Consider the following 16,157-nt stretch of genomic DNA (forward strand, 5'->3'; position numbering starts at 1 on the left):
CTTAAATAAAAGGAGCAATCACGCATAGCTTAAAATACTCTGCAGTGATTTACATCACTTAATGTTATTGCATTACAATAAGCTTGCATTCGTTTGTACACACATTAAATTAAAATTGTAACGGAAAATGTGACTACTTAAGACTTAGTGTATGACTCAGCAGCATTATCCATAACATATTGTCTTAATGCCGACCCGTTCTCATTTGACACTAGCTGCTTTACATCTCCTTATCGTTCTCTTCATTGACAGTAGTACGAAAATAAAAAACAGAAAGTTGCATCTTGATTTGACTCAGTAGTATTTCAAAGTGTCTGAAATTACATGCAAAGTTGCATAGAGAACGGACAACAGTGTTTGGTCTTTCTAGATGATGTGCTCTCGCACAATTAAAAATGATTGATTTGACTGACAAAAGGTCATGGAAAAAACATAGGCTTTATTATTGGACAACGTTTCTTTTTGCCTAAAAACAGACGACATATTTATGACAACATGAAATCCATTGGAGGAGTCAATCACTCGTGCACTGATTGATAAATGCTTAGTTCCCTTTCTACACGCACAAACAGTTACATGAACAAAGACGATGCATAGATGACACTGGAAGGAAGACCGATGGATCCTTGGAAGAGCAAAGTGTGCATGTGTGCGTTTACTTTGAAAGTCTAATTTGTGGTGTGTTTGCATAATGTGGAAGTTCGAAGGATTCTCCATCTGTAGGCTGAATGGCTGACTTCCTCTCAAAACAGACGCTTCTCATAACTGTGGAAAGAAAGAAGAGTAACTCAGATCACACAGCAGTCCATGACAGTCCCTGAGGTTTCCTGTTGAGACAGACTGGAGGGGCTGAAGAGGAAGTTTAACTGAACTGGTTTGTGTGGTTATGGGTGGAAACTTTAAAGACAATTGAAAAGAAAACTGAACAAAATGACAATTTTGTATTTGTATTAACTAAGTTGACTGGATCTGTACAGAAAAACACCACATTGCATGTGTGTGTGTGTGTGTGTGTGTGTGTGAGAGAGAGAGCGTGGTGTGTGTGTGTGTGAGAGAGCGTGTGTGTGTGTGTGTGTGTGTGTGTGTGTGTGTGTGTGTGTGTGTGTGTGTGTGTGTGTGTGTGTGTGTGTGTGTGTGTGTGTGTGTGTGTGTGTGTGTGTGTGTGTGTGTACCTGTGCAGGCTGTGGACGCCACCCTCTAATTGAGCTGATGCAGTCCTCTTTTCAAATTTCAGATCTCCTGAGTACATCATGGCTCTACAAGAGAAAAGGAAATGCTGTTAAAGGGACTTGAGCTTGTAGGACACTTTTCTCTGACACTTTAACACCGCAGGTCACACCTCCACATTCACACACTGATGTCAGAGGCTGCAATGTAAGTGTCCACTGAACTATTCCCATGCATACTTCATTCCCACGCCGCTGGCGAAACAGCAAAAACAACTTGGTGTTAAGTGTCTTGCCCAAGGACACAGTAGAAATGTGGCTACAGAAACTGGGGATTGAACCCCCGACCAACTGAGCCACAGTCTGCCCTGATACACACAACAGCAGACATCGAGGGACGTAAATACAGAGTGACAAAAGGAAAGAAATATAGTTTATCACACACAAAAAGCAAATACGGCCAATTCAATGGTATCCAAACTTTAAACTCCATATTATACACGGATATGTCATTCCATAAAGACCACTGCAGCGATCCTACACAACTGTTCTGCCATTCATTCTACTGCTACAAAGCTTTTACATTTATATCTTTGGTCAACATGTTCAAACAGGGGATCATTCTTTATTAATGAAGTCACAGTGGGTGGTGCTGCACTGGAGGTGCATGTAACACATCCAAAGTCTACATGTTTGTGAGCGGCTTTCATTATAGTGTAAACCACCACCTACTGCAACTACTGTGCTTTGGAAAGCCATCATTTCAGCCACGTGATATCATGTACACATTTACATTAAAAAAATTAAAAAACCCTGCTTGACTAGAATGTTCTGTGGATTAAGGACACAATGCAGTTATGAATTATAAGGTGCCTTTGGGAAAACTGTAACAAACTTTTATTTTTTTAATGTTTTGGCCCAATCCCTACCTTTAGTAGCCTCTTCTCGTCTGAGCTACAAGGATTAGGACCACTGGGTTAAGTCTATTTTAGAAGAATTTACACAAAACTTTTCTGTAAAAAATAAAATACCTGTACTGACAAAAACTAACCACTATGTCTTAAACCCTGAGGATCTGGCTCATTTTTTGACACCAGTGATTAATTCAATGCATTCATAATGTGCATAAGATGTGGTTTGGATTCATCTTTATTATCAAAACTTTTATTCTGAAGGCTTGAGGTGTATTGCACCAAATGAATCCCCTTACTTCGGTTTATTTTTTGCATGCATTTCCATGACCATCATATTTCTCTGGGTTTTCACCTGAGCTGTGTGAGACTCTTGGCTCCGATATCCTGGCAGGAGTGTTGAGTACCAGCCAGCAGGTAGGGAACAAACTTGTGGATGGAGCCTTTGTCCTGCACTGCTCCAGAAACACCCTGTGCAACTTTAATCTTGTCGCTCTCACTGTGAGGAGACAAGAGGGGAAAAAGTTAAGACACATAAAGCCATGATACCTCTCAATACTATTCAAAGCAAAAGACATTTGACAACCTGTGTGGTGCCAACTTGTGGCTGAAGGTTTTACCATCATGATAATACACTAAGAGTTCTTCATCTTGAAAACTCTTCGATCCTAATGTTGGTTTAAATTTGCAAATCCCCTTTTTTTTTTACTGGTTACATTTCTGCCACTCTGCCGTTTCTAAACTCATCATTCTGTATCACCACTACAGGTTAAGAAACACTGGCATTTATACAAAGGTGGGGAGATTAGACAATCTAACACTTTTCTTTCCTTTCTCTTTACCTCACTGATGATAGTTTCTGTGTTTGTGTACCTGAAGTATCGGGTCTGGGAGCCCAGGTTTTTGTCCATAGCGTCCAGGGAGCCCATACCACGGTACTTCTTCAGCCGGATGCCGTCAGAGAAAAAATATTCACCAGGAGCTTCGCTGGTGGCCGCCAGCAGGGAGCCCATCATCACTGGACACAGAGAGGAGGAGATGGTGTCGGTCAATAATGCTTAAACAGTGGGGATGGATGTAAACTTAAACACTTGACAGGAGCAAGAAGAGGGGAAGAATCTGTCCTTTTACTTTAAGAGGAATACAAGTTTCAGGACAGAATATACAACCATAACTAAATATAAAGACTCCTGTAACATGGATTTGAGAAACACAGGAAACATGGCCACGCCATCTTGTTGTCAAACTTGAATTTCTAAAAACAGATCTTACAAACTCTTGCCCCCAAACTATTAAACTGCCATCCTTCCGTACCTGTGGATGCCCCGAGTGCCAGGGCTTTGGCAATGTGCCCGACAGTCTGGATGCCACCATCAGCGATGACCGGCACCCCGAAACGCCTGGCGTACTCCGACACCTTATATACGGCTGTGGCCTGGGGCCTTCCACATGCCAGCACTGAGGTGAAGAATCAGAGAGAGAAAGAGCAGGATTCAATGAGGTGAAGTTGGTCAACTTGAACAGGTTTCTATTGTCATCATCACTGCTGGTGAATTTAAGGGCGCACTCACACGAGGCAATCTGTACCGAGCCTAAGCACGCTCCTAAAGTCCAGTTTGTCTGACTAAAAACTCCTTGGCCCTGGCACGCTTGGAAGAGGTGTGCTTCAGCATGCATCTGTATCCCACTAAAATGACTCAAAATCAGCCACAAAGTCAGAAAAGTAGCTGTCATGTTCTCAGATTTGCACGACGAGAGGTAACCGTGCTCAGGCCTCGGTGTTTCCTGGAGCAGTGTGAGTGCAGGCCAGTGGGGGACAGTCGTGCTTAAGCACATCACAGGACAACTTAGCTTAGCTTGAGCATTCATTCTCCTACAATAATAGCCTGCAAAATACTCACACAGCACAAAGCTTAACTTTCATGTTGGACAGTGGGATGAAATGCAGTCTTCTATACAAATCTAATCAGAGTTGTGCTCTGCATGCAGTGTGGAAACTCAGAGATTCTAGTAATGTTAAATAAAACACAGATAAACACACTGGATGAGCAGACACACTGGGAATATGACTGAATGTTTATGAAAAGTGAGAATAAGGAAGTAAAATGTGTCACATCAGCAGACTAATATCCCAGCACAGTACGGCTCCATCTTACGTAAACATTTGAAATCTTTATCTGCTCAAACAGCTCATGAACTGATTTTAATTCTCTAACATCTTTACCTTTCGTCTTTCACACCATCATGTGCTACACCCTGAAACTTCAATTTACACAGTGCCAACACGGGAACATTTACTAATTCCTTTTTTTTTTTTTTAACGTCTGAGGTTCTTCTGCTTCCTTTGAGCTCGGGGCTGCCCGGTACTTACCAAACTAATGATCCTCCTACCCACAGACACCTTAGAGCACTGGTGCTCAAACTTTTGGACTCACAACCCCCAAATAGAAAAAAAAAAATCACTTCTATCCCAGCACCTCAGGCTAAGTGACAGAAAATGTTTTTCTGCTGAGTTTAGTTGACCTGCTGTGCTCTCCACTAACACTCTGTCATATCACAGAGATCGTCTGGTGCAGTGAAAGCTCTGCGTGGAGAAATATTCAACAAAACCTTTGAACATTACAGAGGGAGCCGGATCCGTTTGACTAAATGATGTCAAGACAACAAAACATCATGTTTTTTGTCTGATTACTACTGACTGAAGAGGGTCAGAAATAAATAGCACTGATATCTTTCTATCCTTTATTTATGTAACCACAAAGTGATTGGACAAACGATTTTCTTATCATAAAACAAAGATTTCAAAAATATTGGACAGAAAACAAGAAGTTTGGGAAATATATCATTTGAATCTGGTAAAAATGGTTTCACTAGGCTACTGACATGTGGCTGCCTGCCCGCAGCATGTCGAAGCCCCTCTACAGCGTGCTCCTTTCAACACAGTGTGTTTGGAATGATAAAAGATGTGGTCTTTATTTCACACAATGGTGAGGAATTAAAGGAAATACATTCACTTAAACCAGACACCATCTGACCAATACACGAGTGGACAGTGTGTCAGCCTGATGTCATCATCAGCATCAGAAACCAAAGGGTCAGTAAAGTGAATGGAGGAAGAGCAACATTCAATCAGTTTGATTGACAGATTAGTGAGGACACAGGATCAAGCAAAAAAAAAAACCCCAAACCCCAAAACCCTCCAAGGCCACTTCTCAACACAGACAAGCCCTTCCTACCCCTACCTCTGCTACTTCTACTGATGCAAAGCTGTTAACCAATCAGTGCAGCAGGCTGTGAAGTGGGAAGAGGCGGGCACACTCTGACAGCTGAGCCTATCAGAATCCAATGCAGGCCAAAGTTTTGGGGAAACTTACTGGAGTATCCTGTAACTGTGGTTGGGGTTTTGGGGCTGTGGAGCTTTATTGCTGGTGGTACACTGAGGGGAGCTGGACATGGACATACACACACAAATACCCCATTCAAATGCAAGGTCAGGAGACAGAGGAGAGGTTTGAAGAGGATAACGGGTGGACAACAAGATGGAGATGACAAAAAGTATTAAAAAAAAAGAATAAAAAAAAAAAGAAGGCTTAGATCAAAATGATCAAGAACAAAGATATTCGATGATATGATAAATGGCTTTAACACAAGAAACAGACAAATAATCTGCTTTATACTTCCTAAACATCACAGTTTAAACACAACGTGTTCGTTGGTTGATTCCACACGACATACAACTTCTTGGAAACGGATTCCTAAAAAACTGACAGCATATTTTCGAAACTACCATTTGTCTTTCCAGATAGCTACTATACCAGATCAGTTAATCGATGTACACGTCGTAACTTGTTTCCACAGAAAGCACTAAACCCCGACCATCATACCTTGTGTTTTTATTCCTGCATGACTTGCAAAGGCAACCAGGCAGGATCAGCACAGAGCCAGACTTCCCAGAACAAAATTGTCAACACACACTGTACCTGAAGCTAAAAACACGTCACACTAAAATGCCTGACACTCTTTCCATCGGAGCATAATGAAGGGTACGGACTCCCTCGACACAGAGCAACTAACGTGTTCAACCAAAAGATAATTTCTGTGCTTTTATCAGGGGAATATTTCCAGAGCCAGCATCAGGATCCGTCAAGAAAAATCCACGTTCAGGGTTCTTTCAGGAGTTGTTCATTTTTCTACCACTGTTACCTGTCCCTCTTTAACAATCACCATCAACTAAGCATGAAAGAGTCTGCTTATTGGCTGAGGGCAGCTCTGTGGGCGGGGCAAGGCTGGTTGTGTTGTGAGTTTGCAGGTCAGTCACTCACCTTCCTGTGTGATGCAGATGGAGCCGCTGCCCATCCCAACTCTCAGTGCGTCTGCTCCGGCGTCGATCAGGTTCTTAGCCTGAGCTGCAGTCACCACTGCAGCAGACAGGGGGAGACAAAGAGGCTGTCAGAGCCAAGGTAACATTTCTACCTTTACAAGACCCTGCATTTCAATGTTATCACAGACATCAAAGAAGCTAGAAACGAGAGAGAAAAAAAAACATTCGTTTATTTTTATTCTTACAGATAAACAGATAAATGGAATTACCGTTCCCTCCGATGACCTGTATGGTTGGATACTTTTCCTTGATGTATTTGATCATGTTGATCTGGTAGATTGAGTTTCCCTGAGAAGAATCCTGGAGGTACAGAGAACACACTCACTGTGAGTTCAACACTTTACCTAAACCACAGCTACATTCAGCTAAATGAAATCAAATGAGAGGGGAAGTTTCTGCACACTTAAGCTTCCATCCTTCATAGATTTTTATCAAAGACATGATTTCTCCTTTAAACACTCTTTAAATCTTTAAAGTGAGTCTGTTTTAAACCAGAGTACAAGAGAGCCCAATGCTATAATGCTAAGCCGTTAAAGGTCAGTGAAGGAGCCAGCATATCCAGAACTGATTTCCTCTCATGAAGCTAAAGCCACTTTAAATCAGTGTGTATATGTTTAACATGTGTGTTGTCTTTTAAATAGACCTCGAGTCTTCCAAATAAAGTATTATGTAAATATATAAAGTATAAAATATATCAGTCTCCTTCTCTCAGGCTTTCCTCAGGTCCTCCTTACCAGTACAACTACATCCACACCGCTCTGTGCAAGGAGGTCCAGGCGGTACTTGTCGTCGTTGTGGGTGCCGATGGCAGCACCACACAGCAGCTGTTTGCGGGAATCTTTGGAAGCCAGAGGGAAGTCTCTGTTCTTCTTCAGGTCTGTGCGAGCGATGATCGACACCAGCGAGCCTTCTTCATTCACTATGGGCAGTTTTCCTGCAGAGGGAGACAGGGGAGGTTAAACAAGCACTTTCCGTCATCTTTTTCAATCAAACTGTCATTTGAATCCTAAAAATAGATGTTTACATCATCATATCTTCGAAAATTAAGAAATCCTCTTCACCTTTCTTACTCCTCTGGAGGATTTCATTGGCTTCTTTTAGTGTCACTCCAGCAGGGGCGACCACTAGATCCTCTCGCTTTGTCATCACCTGTTAAGATGTTGACATACACACAGAATTAGATTTTTTTTTTCTTGACCGATATGGGAACACTTTAACATAAATCATTAACACTTATTAAGTTACAAAACACACTTTTTTTTCTCAGTTTATGTTTTATTGAAACCATTGTAGCAGCACAATAGCTACGAGTCTATTGACAATAAAAACACTTCATTTCTGGCTCACTTTTCTCCTAACAGCTTTTTCCTTCAGTAGTAATAACAGGAGCTTTTCCGATTTGTAAAGGTGATGGACGCCCTCTTTTGGTATACAATGGTATTACCATGCACCTGCATGTTTTGTAAACAAAACAGATTGTTAGTGAATACTTTTTTAATTGGTTTATTCTAAATACTAATTAATCGATTGGTGATTAATAATTAACATCCCAAGTTTGGACAAACTCAAGCACACACAAGAAATTAGGATTATTGGTTGATGCCACTTCTGTTTCTGAGTTTGGTGTTTAACCGGTGAGGAGAAAGTGTCCTCTGTTCTCCTTTTATGAGGGACAAAAGCACTTATTGTAAATCTGAAAAAGTTGCACTGATAATTAAGAGGCACCCTGTTTTTGAAGGTCTGTCAGAGCTGTGTCGCTCTTTTACATCCGTCTGTTTTCACTTTGTAGAGCTTGCACTCCGACTCGTTACAGTAAGGTAGCTGAGCTCTCAATCTGCAGGGGAAGTTGTGAAGCACACACGGCTAGCTTGTGAGCTCTCGGCCCAAATCCGACTTTACCTTTCAGGAAGTAGTCCACTGAATTCTATTATGAACGTCTAAAGTCCTTCTCTAAGAGCGCCGACCTCCATTTGTAAAAAAGCTGAAGTGCTAGAGTTTCCTACAATACATTTGATTATTTAAAGAAAGCAGGGGGAGATGTTCTCTTTTCAAAGAGGATTTATACATGTACAGGAAAAGAACAGCAAAGTGACACCAGATATGGCCACCATCCACACTCTCTTTCCCATAAAATAATTTGACTTTCTGACAGAGCCTTCATATTTGTTCATCACTCTGAAAAAACGTTGGCCTTCACTATGCCTCGAGATCCAGAACCTTTTGACTCCAACCTTAAACAGGCCAGTAATCTGAATGATGACTTAAAGCACACCCACCTCGCTCAGTGGCAGGTTATTGTCCTCCTCCTTCAGGAAGTCGATGTCTCTGGAAGAGATGATGCCCACCAGCTTACCGCCCATTTTGCCGTTATCTGTGATCGGGATACCACAGAAGCCGTGACGAGCCTTTGCCTGGAAGACGTCTCGGACGCACTTGTTTGGACTCATCACAACGGGATCAGTGATGAAGCCCTGCTCATAACGCTGTGTGGAGAGGGGGGGGGGGGGGATATGGCCGGAATAAGAGGAAAAGGAACACGATTAAATGAAGGGAGGGGGATAAGAAAGGGGTAGGTAGAGAAAGGAGGAGTGTGTGAAGGAATCAAAAAAGGAGGGTTTGGACGCGTTTCGTTGTCTACATTCTAAAGAGCACAAACACATCTACATCTCTGGAAAAGACAGCAGTGAGTAAAAAAAAAGGAGACAAATAAAGACAAAGAACAGCTGACGTGAGATGAAGAGAAATGATCAACCTACTAAACCTACAAGAGAGTTGTTATAATAAGAAAACAAAGAAGACAGAGAAGAGATGAAGAGAAAATAAAACGGACAGCATCTCTACCTTGACTTTGCGCACTTCATTTGCCTGGAACTCTGGAGTGCAGTTGTGGTGGATGAAGCCGATGCCGCCTGTAAGCTGAGTGGAGACAATGCATGTGTGAAAGTCAGGGTCAGAACTCAACTCGAAGGAAACCAAGCGGACTTGTTTCACACTTACTGCCATAGCGATGGCCATGTTGGCCTCTGACACGGTGTCCATGGGAGAGGACACAAAGGGAGTTTTCATGGTGATTTGTTTGGTGAGAGCTGAAGTCAGATCCTGAATAAAAAGACATCAGGGACATGTTTTACATACTGGACTTACTATGACAATACATTTCAGAATTCTATATAAATCGGCCCTATAGGCTCTAGTCCTCATTACAGTGGCTGTAGTTTCACATCTGACCGACGCCTTTTGCTGCATGTTATCCCATACTCTCTCCTCTCAACATTTCCAGTCTGTCTTCAGCTGTCCTTTCCAATAAAGGTAAAACACTGCCCAAAATGATTTTAAAAATCTTTATGATCCTACAAATGTCAGAGGCAGCTTCCATCAAGGTGATTTCCGCTCGTTTTGAAATAAATATTCCAGGATGACTCTGAATTCTGAGAAGCAATGATCAACTGCTCTGGCTTGCGGAGACATTGTAAATCCAATTCTGAAAATATCTTCTAATCCCTACACACCTGCTCTGACAAAGATTACTTTAATACCTCAATATCAGCTTTATTCAGATTTGTTTGTGCTGGTAAAAGAAATCATCACAGCTCACCACTTGTTCTGCTGTGAAGTCAATGTAGCCCGGCAGAATCAGGAAGTCACTCACGGTGAGAAAAGAAAGACGTTAATTAGCGAGGCATTTCCAGTCAGAGACCAAACAAACACACAAAACACATCCTGGTAAGAACGTCACAAGTCTGGTAAGCAGAGAGCACGTTTAATGGAATACATTACGGCTCCGTACTTTTCAATTCAGAAGAAATAATAGCACAAGGTTTCAAGGAAAGTAGTCACATCAATGGCGACAGACGGGACATGGCATGCATTATTTGCAGATGGTGGGCGTTATCAGGTTTCAGTTGGAGCACATGTGTGAAACATTTTACTGAGAACATTTTAAATGGTCGGCATGTGGATCATGTGGCACGAGTGGCGGTGGGGCCCATGTAGCAATGAGAGGCTGTGACCAAAGTGACAGTAAACTCACCATTACTACTCTAAAGCTTTATTTTACTGTCAATAACTTTCAAACAAGCCAATTAAATCAAGCTGGGTTGGGGAGGGAAGGGTTTGGTAGAACTGCAATAGCTTATTCATTACACATTGTTTTTCTTTTGAAATGTATACGGTAAAAGTAAGATATAATTTACAAAAACAACAAATAGCCTGTTTTATATTTGCCTCTGGATGCACAGATGAAAAGGACAGGCAACTTCAGAGGACCGAATGACGGCCGTCAGCGTGTACCGTGCCCAAGCACACCTCTCTGACGTGTGCGACAGCCAAGGAAGTGTCCCGTGCCTGAGCGGTCACACTGGCCAAAGCAACTGGACTTCCGAGTTGAAGCTTGTGTGTTTATGATTACTTGAGGAGTGAATGAGTTTATTCATTTCTGATTTTTGTTTTTAACTTCAACGTAAAGTAAATCGAACTGTCCTCAAACAAAGATACTTTATGAATTAACTTGATATTCTTCTTCTTCTTCCTTTAGACTCCTAAGAGGACCGCACCCACACCCTTCCAACGGAGTCCGTTTTGAACAGTTTTCTTCAGCTGAACCCATGTTTGTCCTTTTCTTTTTTTGCTTCGCTCCGGTATTAGTAACTTGGTATTAGATTTGATTAAAAACTTGTAATATAAAAGTCAGAACACCAAGAGCACAGGACAGGACAAGGGGACAAACCAACAATATTCAATATGTCAGTATCCTATCTGTACTTTGTAGAATAAGGCAGCACACAGTCCAGCATAACAACACAGCAACATTAAACCTGGAGCTAAATTTGGAACCAGCGTGTGTACTGAAGGAATGTGTTCCCTTCTCTGTCCATGAGGCGGCTTTTCAGATGACACAATATGTTCACTTAAACTATCTATAATATGTTACCTTTTTCAATCACCTTCTTCTCCTACCTGCATATCCCATTGGTTTAATGTGATGTCAGTAAAGTTCAAGCCAGTCTTTACACTTTACTGCAGCCTCATAAAGATGTGCGTTTGTTCTTCTTCCAACTTGTGATCACCCAGTTAATATAAGGGGGGTGGGGGCTCCTTGCATGAACTTTGTCCTTCTTTTCAAACCAAACAGCGTTTACTACACAGCTTTTGTTGATGACACTTTAATGCAGAAACTAATTTGCATACTTTGAGCTAAGAGCGAGAGAACACTTGTGTGGTAGCTGTTTGCTTTGTGGCGTGTATTGATCATTGAATTATTGACTGTGTAAACACTTTTTGTAAGCTGCGTTATGATTTTTGTTTTCTGTTAATCTGTTATGAAATGTGCTTCATAAATAACCTATGACCCATTTTTTCCTTTCATTAAAGTTTGTGTATTTCGTTTAGAAAATTGTGTTCACCTTTTAAATGTTATTACCAAATCAACATAACGCATCTTTATTAGCTACTTTATTTTTTTTTTGCACAAACTGTCAGGACATTTTCTGTACCTTGACTAGCTGTTTGTTTCCATAGCAACGCCACATTTTGTCGATGGTCAACTTTGGGACATTTTAGCTAATGTTAGTTTATGACAATGAAAACTAAACTCCTCTATTACACACTAACAGAAAGGACAAACTAGCACCTTTGTACAGTGTGTGTGTGTGTGTGTGTGTGGTGGGGTGGGGAGAGTAGAAATTCTTGTGGGGTCTTTACTTGTAAGTGAGCCCGTCTCCACCGTTGAACAACTGCTGTGCCGTTAGCCCGTCTTCGGGGACGTAGCCGGTTTGCCCGCTGATCAGATAGTCCGCCATAACGTCCAGTTACTGCTACCAGTCCTTTAGACTTTAATAAGAAATCAAGCAGACGACGCTACTAAGGCAACGACTGAACAAACGGCACAAACACAGGCCTGAGGAGATACACCGAGAACTTTCCCTCTCGGACAGTTCACCGTCCAGCCGTCGTCCTGCTCTTAGCAACCGAAAGTTCCCGGTTATTTAGCTTCCTGTTAGCCGGTTGAAAGCGAGCAGAAATATAACATATGAACGATGTATTAGTATTTATCTCTGTTCTATCAGGCCTGTCTGCCAGTATGAAAGACACGCTCTGTTTCTTTCAATAGCTCCCCTCTACACGTGCGTTATTCACATCTGACAGCGTTTCCGACATCGACGTCACATCCGGCCGACCCGCCCCTTCTCCGAGAATAACGTTATGTAAAGTTAATGACTTCTATTGTAATCGCGTTTAAAAAGATTAATTTAGCCTACTGTCATAACAGAAATATGGGCTATACACAAATCAATTTTTTAACGTTTTAACTTTAATAAACTAATTAGTATTTACATTTTATTTTTAACTATTGTTTTTATTTCGACTTGTATTAGCCTCTTAAGTGTATATTGTTTTATCATTATCTTGTGAACTGTCGAAATGCTTTTGTTTGCCTGTGTAAAGCACTGAATTCCCTGGTGTCTGAGAGGTGCTATATACATAAAAATAAACTTACCAAACCTATCTTAAATGGACAGATCACTCAGAATGTTTGTGTTTTTCAAGTAGAAAACGTGTACTATTATAACAGGATTCTTTCACTTTTAACACAAATCGGTAGGCTATACCATAGCTTAGGTGGCATCATTTTTCAGTTGTCTAAATATTTGAAGTTGAAAAAAAATTTGTCAGATTGGTTTGACAAAAGTTACAAAAGCAAAACAAAATTCCCATTTGTTCCAAAGACATCAGAGTATATCAGATATCAGAGTAGTTTGAAAACTGTACGCAGCTTTGGAGCTGCTTTACGTCAGGAGGAGGAGCCTGCCTGTCCTTCTTTGGAATTACCACTTGAGGGTGCAATCTTTCCTCACTGCAGGCTGCTGAGTGAGGGGAAACTTGGCTACACACATAAGGTCAGGAAGAGCAGTAGGGCAGTTAATACTACCATGGCATGTTATTACACTTCACTATATTAGGCTGTGGCAGACGTCCTGGTCCAAAGTACCAAACGAGGTGCCAATCTGATAATGTCAAAGGTAACAGGAGGAGGTTCTGTATTATGTGTTACAACTGCAGTCATTGAACTGAAATATCTAAACCTGTTAATATGATATATCAACTAAAAAGAATGATCATACTGTTCAGATTATTTAAAGATGTGGGAGAAGTAAATACATATCTACATTCAACTATAATCCGTACACATTTCAAGAGCAGCTGCACAGCAACATTAGACCAGAACTGGTGCTTGTTAAGTTTCAACCGAATATACAAAAAAAGCCTTGCCTGTAAGGCCTAAAAATTTGATGTAGTGATGCAGATTCTTGACATTATAACATTTAACAACTTTAAATAATCTATGAAGATTTCCTGTGCTTTGCAGTTTGCAGCATCAGAAATTAACAGCGAGTGAACGTTTCCTAAACTAACTTGGATTCAGACCTGTTGATTTGATGTTGATTTTAACAAACTGAGAGGACTGATTCGGGTAGTTCTGCCATTTTAGTGCTTTTAGACCTCACAGCTGCCTTTGACACAGTCGACCACAAAATTCTTTTCGACTGCCTGAGGGACTGTGTGGGTGTCAGGGGGACCGCTTTGGAGTGGTTCAGGTCCTACTTGTCAGACAGGTCTTTCTCTGTCATGCTGGGGGACTCCACCTCGTCCTCTACTCCACTTCATTGTGGGGTCCCCCAGGGATCTATCCTGGGACCTATCTTGTTCACAATATATCTCCTCCCCCTTGCACAGATTTTTCAGAGACATGGCATGTCGTACCATCTTTATGCCGACAACTGCCAGATCTACATGCCGATCTCTAAAACCCGCCACTGCCCCCTGACACCCCTGTTTGACTGTCTATGTGATGTCAAGGCTTGGTTAGCCCAGAATTTTTTAAGATTAAATGGAGACAAAACTGAGGTTATGGTGTTTGGCAGCGCCCCCATAAACCTGGGAACCCTCAAAGAGTATGAGCGTCCAAAAGTTACCAGCCTTGGCATCACCATAGACAGTGATTTTAAATTTGACAAACAGATAAATGGCTTTTTAAAATCGTGCTTTTATCATCTTTGTCTTTTAGCAAAAGTGAAACCGTTTTTATCTTTTAATCTTTTAGAACAGATCGTGCACGCTTTTATTTCAAGTCGACTGGACTACTGCAACACACTTTATTCAGGTGTTAGCCACAAAGCCCTCTCTCGTTTTGCAGTTAGTCCAGAACACAGCAGCACGACTTTTAACAGGGACCAAAAAACCCCAATCCTCGCATCTTTGCACTGGCTCCCTGTTAATTTTCGAATCGATTTTAAGATTTAATTGTTTGTTTTTAAAGCTTTGAATGGACTGGCCCCACAGTACATCAAGGACCTCGTCCAAATTTATACTCCGGCGCGGTGCCGAGGGTGAGACTTAAAACCAGGGGGGACAGGGCTTTCTCTGTGGTTGGCCCCCGACTTTGGAACGCTCTCCCTCTCCACGTCCGAACAGCCCCCACGGTGGAGTGTTTTAAGTTTTGTCTTAAGACCCATTTTTATTCCCTGGCTTTTTAACTTTGCGTGAGTTTTGTGGTCCTCTGTCTTTTACTTATTTTACTAGTTTACTGCATCTTTTATTGATTTTGTTTTATTCATGGAATCGTCTTGATTGTTTTTATTATCATATGTACAGCACTTTGTAGACATTTCTTTGTTTAAATGTGCTATATAAATAAAGTGGATTGGATTGGACTGTTGCAATCACACCTGATATTCAGCTACCCAAAGAAAGAAAGAAACTTACTAAAGGACAAACGCATTAGATGTTTACTGCTAATGTTGCCTATTCAAAAGGTTTCAGTTGATTTTGCCTTTGAAAGACATCACCTAATATGAGATTCATGTAAAAGTTTTTAAGAATCCCCTTTTCAAGGGGTAATCATCCCCAGAAGAATCATGCACTAATGTCTTGTTTAGTAAAAACACCACTTCAGAAGCATTTCTGTTTTACCTTTCACTTTAAATGTTTTCACATTGTGTTGCTCTGTGTATGTTTGCATATTGAACACACAAGAGACTGGGTCCGGTTTTAAAAACAGTAACTCTATTTCTGTATTAATGTACAACCGTTGAAAATTACAACAATTTTTTTGTATTTTTTTTCCCCCCCATTTTTTTCAAATGTTCTATCAACAGCCATTTTCCAGAAGAAAAGTGGAAGATGTGAGCAGGGAAAAAAAGAGAAATAAAGAGCAAAACAAAGCAAGGGGTGAAGATAAAGAAAAGAGGAGAGCGCACAAGATGAGGGAAAAGGACAGAAGACCAGTTTGGGTATATTTTCTGCAGAAGAGTGTATGAGCTGTGTATACATGGTACGTGCGTGTAAATGCGATGTCGATGTTTAAGGGTGGCGTGTAGTGTGTGTTTGGATTTGCTGAGAATACACTTGCAGCTTCTAAACACTTTCATCATCTGATCAGTTGAGGTGAAAAGATGGATTTTCATAGTGAAAACAGGCAGCAACAGCTCAGGACTTTATTTGCTTTTTTGACCATAATGACTAGCAGCTGGCAGTAAAGGCTGTAGCAGGTCAGGTCTGATGCAGAAAAAAACAAACAAAGAAAAGGGTTATGGTGTTTATTGTGAAACACTGGCATCAAAATCTAAAAGAAATCTTTTACACCTAAAACACACAATCATGTATTGTGTAGTATTTTGTTGATATTAACATGCATTATGT

At 41.1% G+C, this 16,157-nt stretch overlaps 1 protein-coding gene across 2 annotated transcripts; it reads right to left on the reverse strand.

Annotated features, from left to right (window-relative positions):
* Positions 1–419: 419 nt before the first annotated feature.
* On the reverse strand, positions 420–12,644 carry impdh2 (IMP (inosine 5'-monophosphate) dehydrogenase 2). 2 transcript variants are annotated; one of them, XM_079359105.1, is made up of 15 exons: positions 12,369–12,644; positions 12,159–12,280; positions 10,054–10,102; positions 9,456–9,557; positions 9,300–9,374; positions 8,735–8,941; positions 7,520–7,607; positions 7,193–7,392; positions 6,668–6,758; positions 6,400–6,495; positions 3,392–3,535; positions 2,951–3,095; positions 2,433–2,576; positions 1,173–1,256; positions 420–765 (listed from the first exon to the last, which is right to left on the reverse strand). In XM_079359105.1, exons 2-15 carry the CDS (start codon positions 12,254–12,256, stop codon positions 744–746), a joined length of 1,545 nt encoding a protein of 514 aa, XP_079215231.1. In that variant the 5' UTR covers positions 12,257–12,280; positions 12,369–12,644; the 3' UTR covers positions 420–743. The 2 variants fall into 2 exon arrangements, with proteins under 2 accessions (XP_079215231.1, XP_079215230.1); XM_079359104.1 differs by having other exon boundaries at positions 12,159–12,643.
* Positions 12,645–16,157: the final 3,513 nt, after the last annotated feature.

The sequence above is a fragment of the Symphodus melops genome, assembly GCF_947650265.1.
Source record: "Symphodus melops genome assembly, chromosome: 13".
In the NCBI taxonomy this organism is placed as follows: Eukaryota; Metazoa; Chordata; class Actinopteri; order Labriformes; family Labridae; genus Symphodus; species Symphodus melops.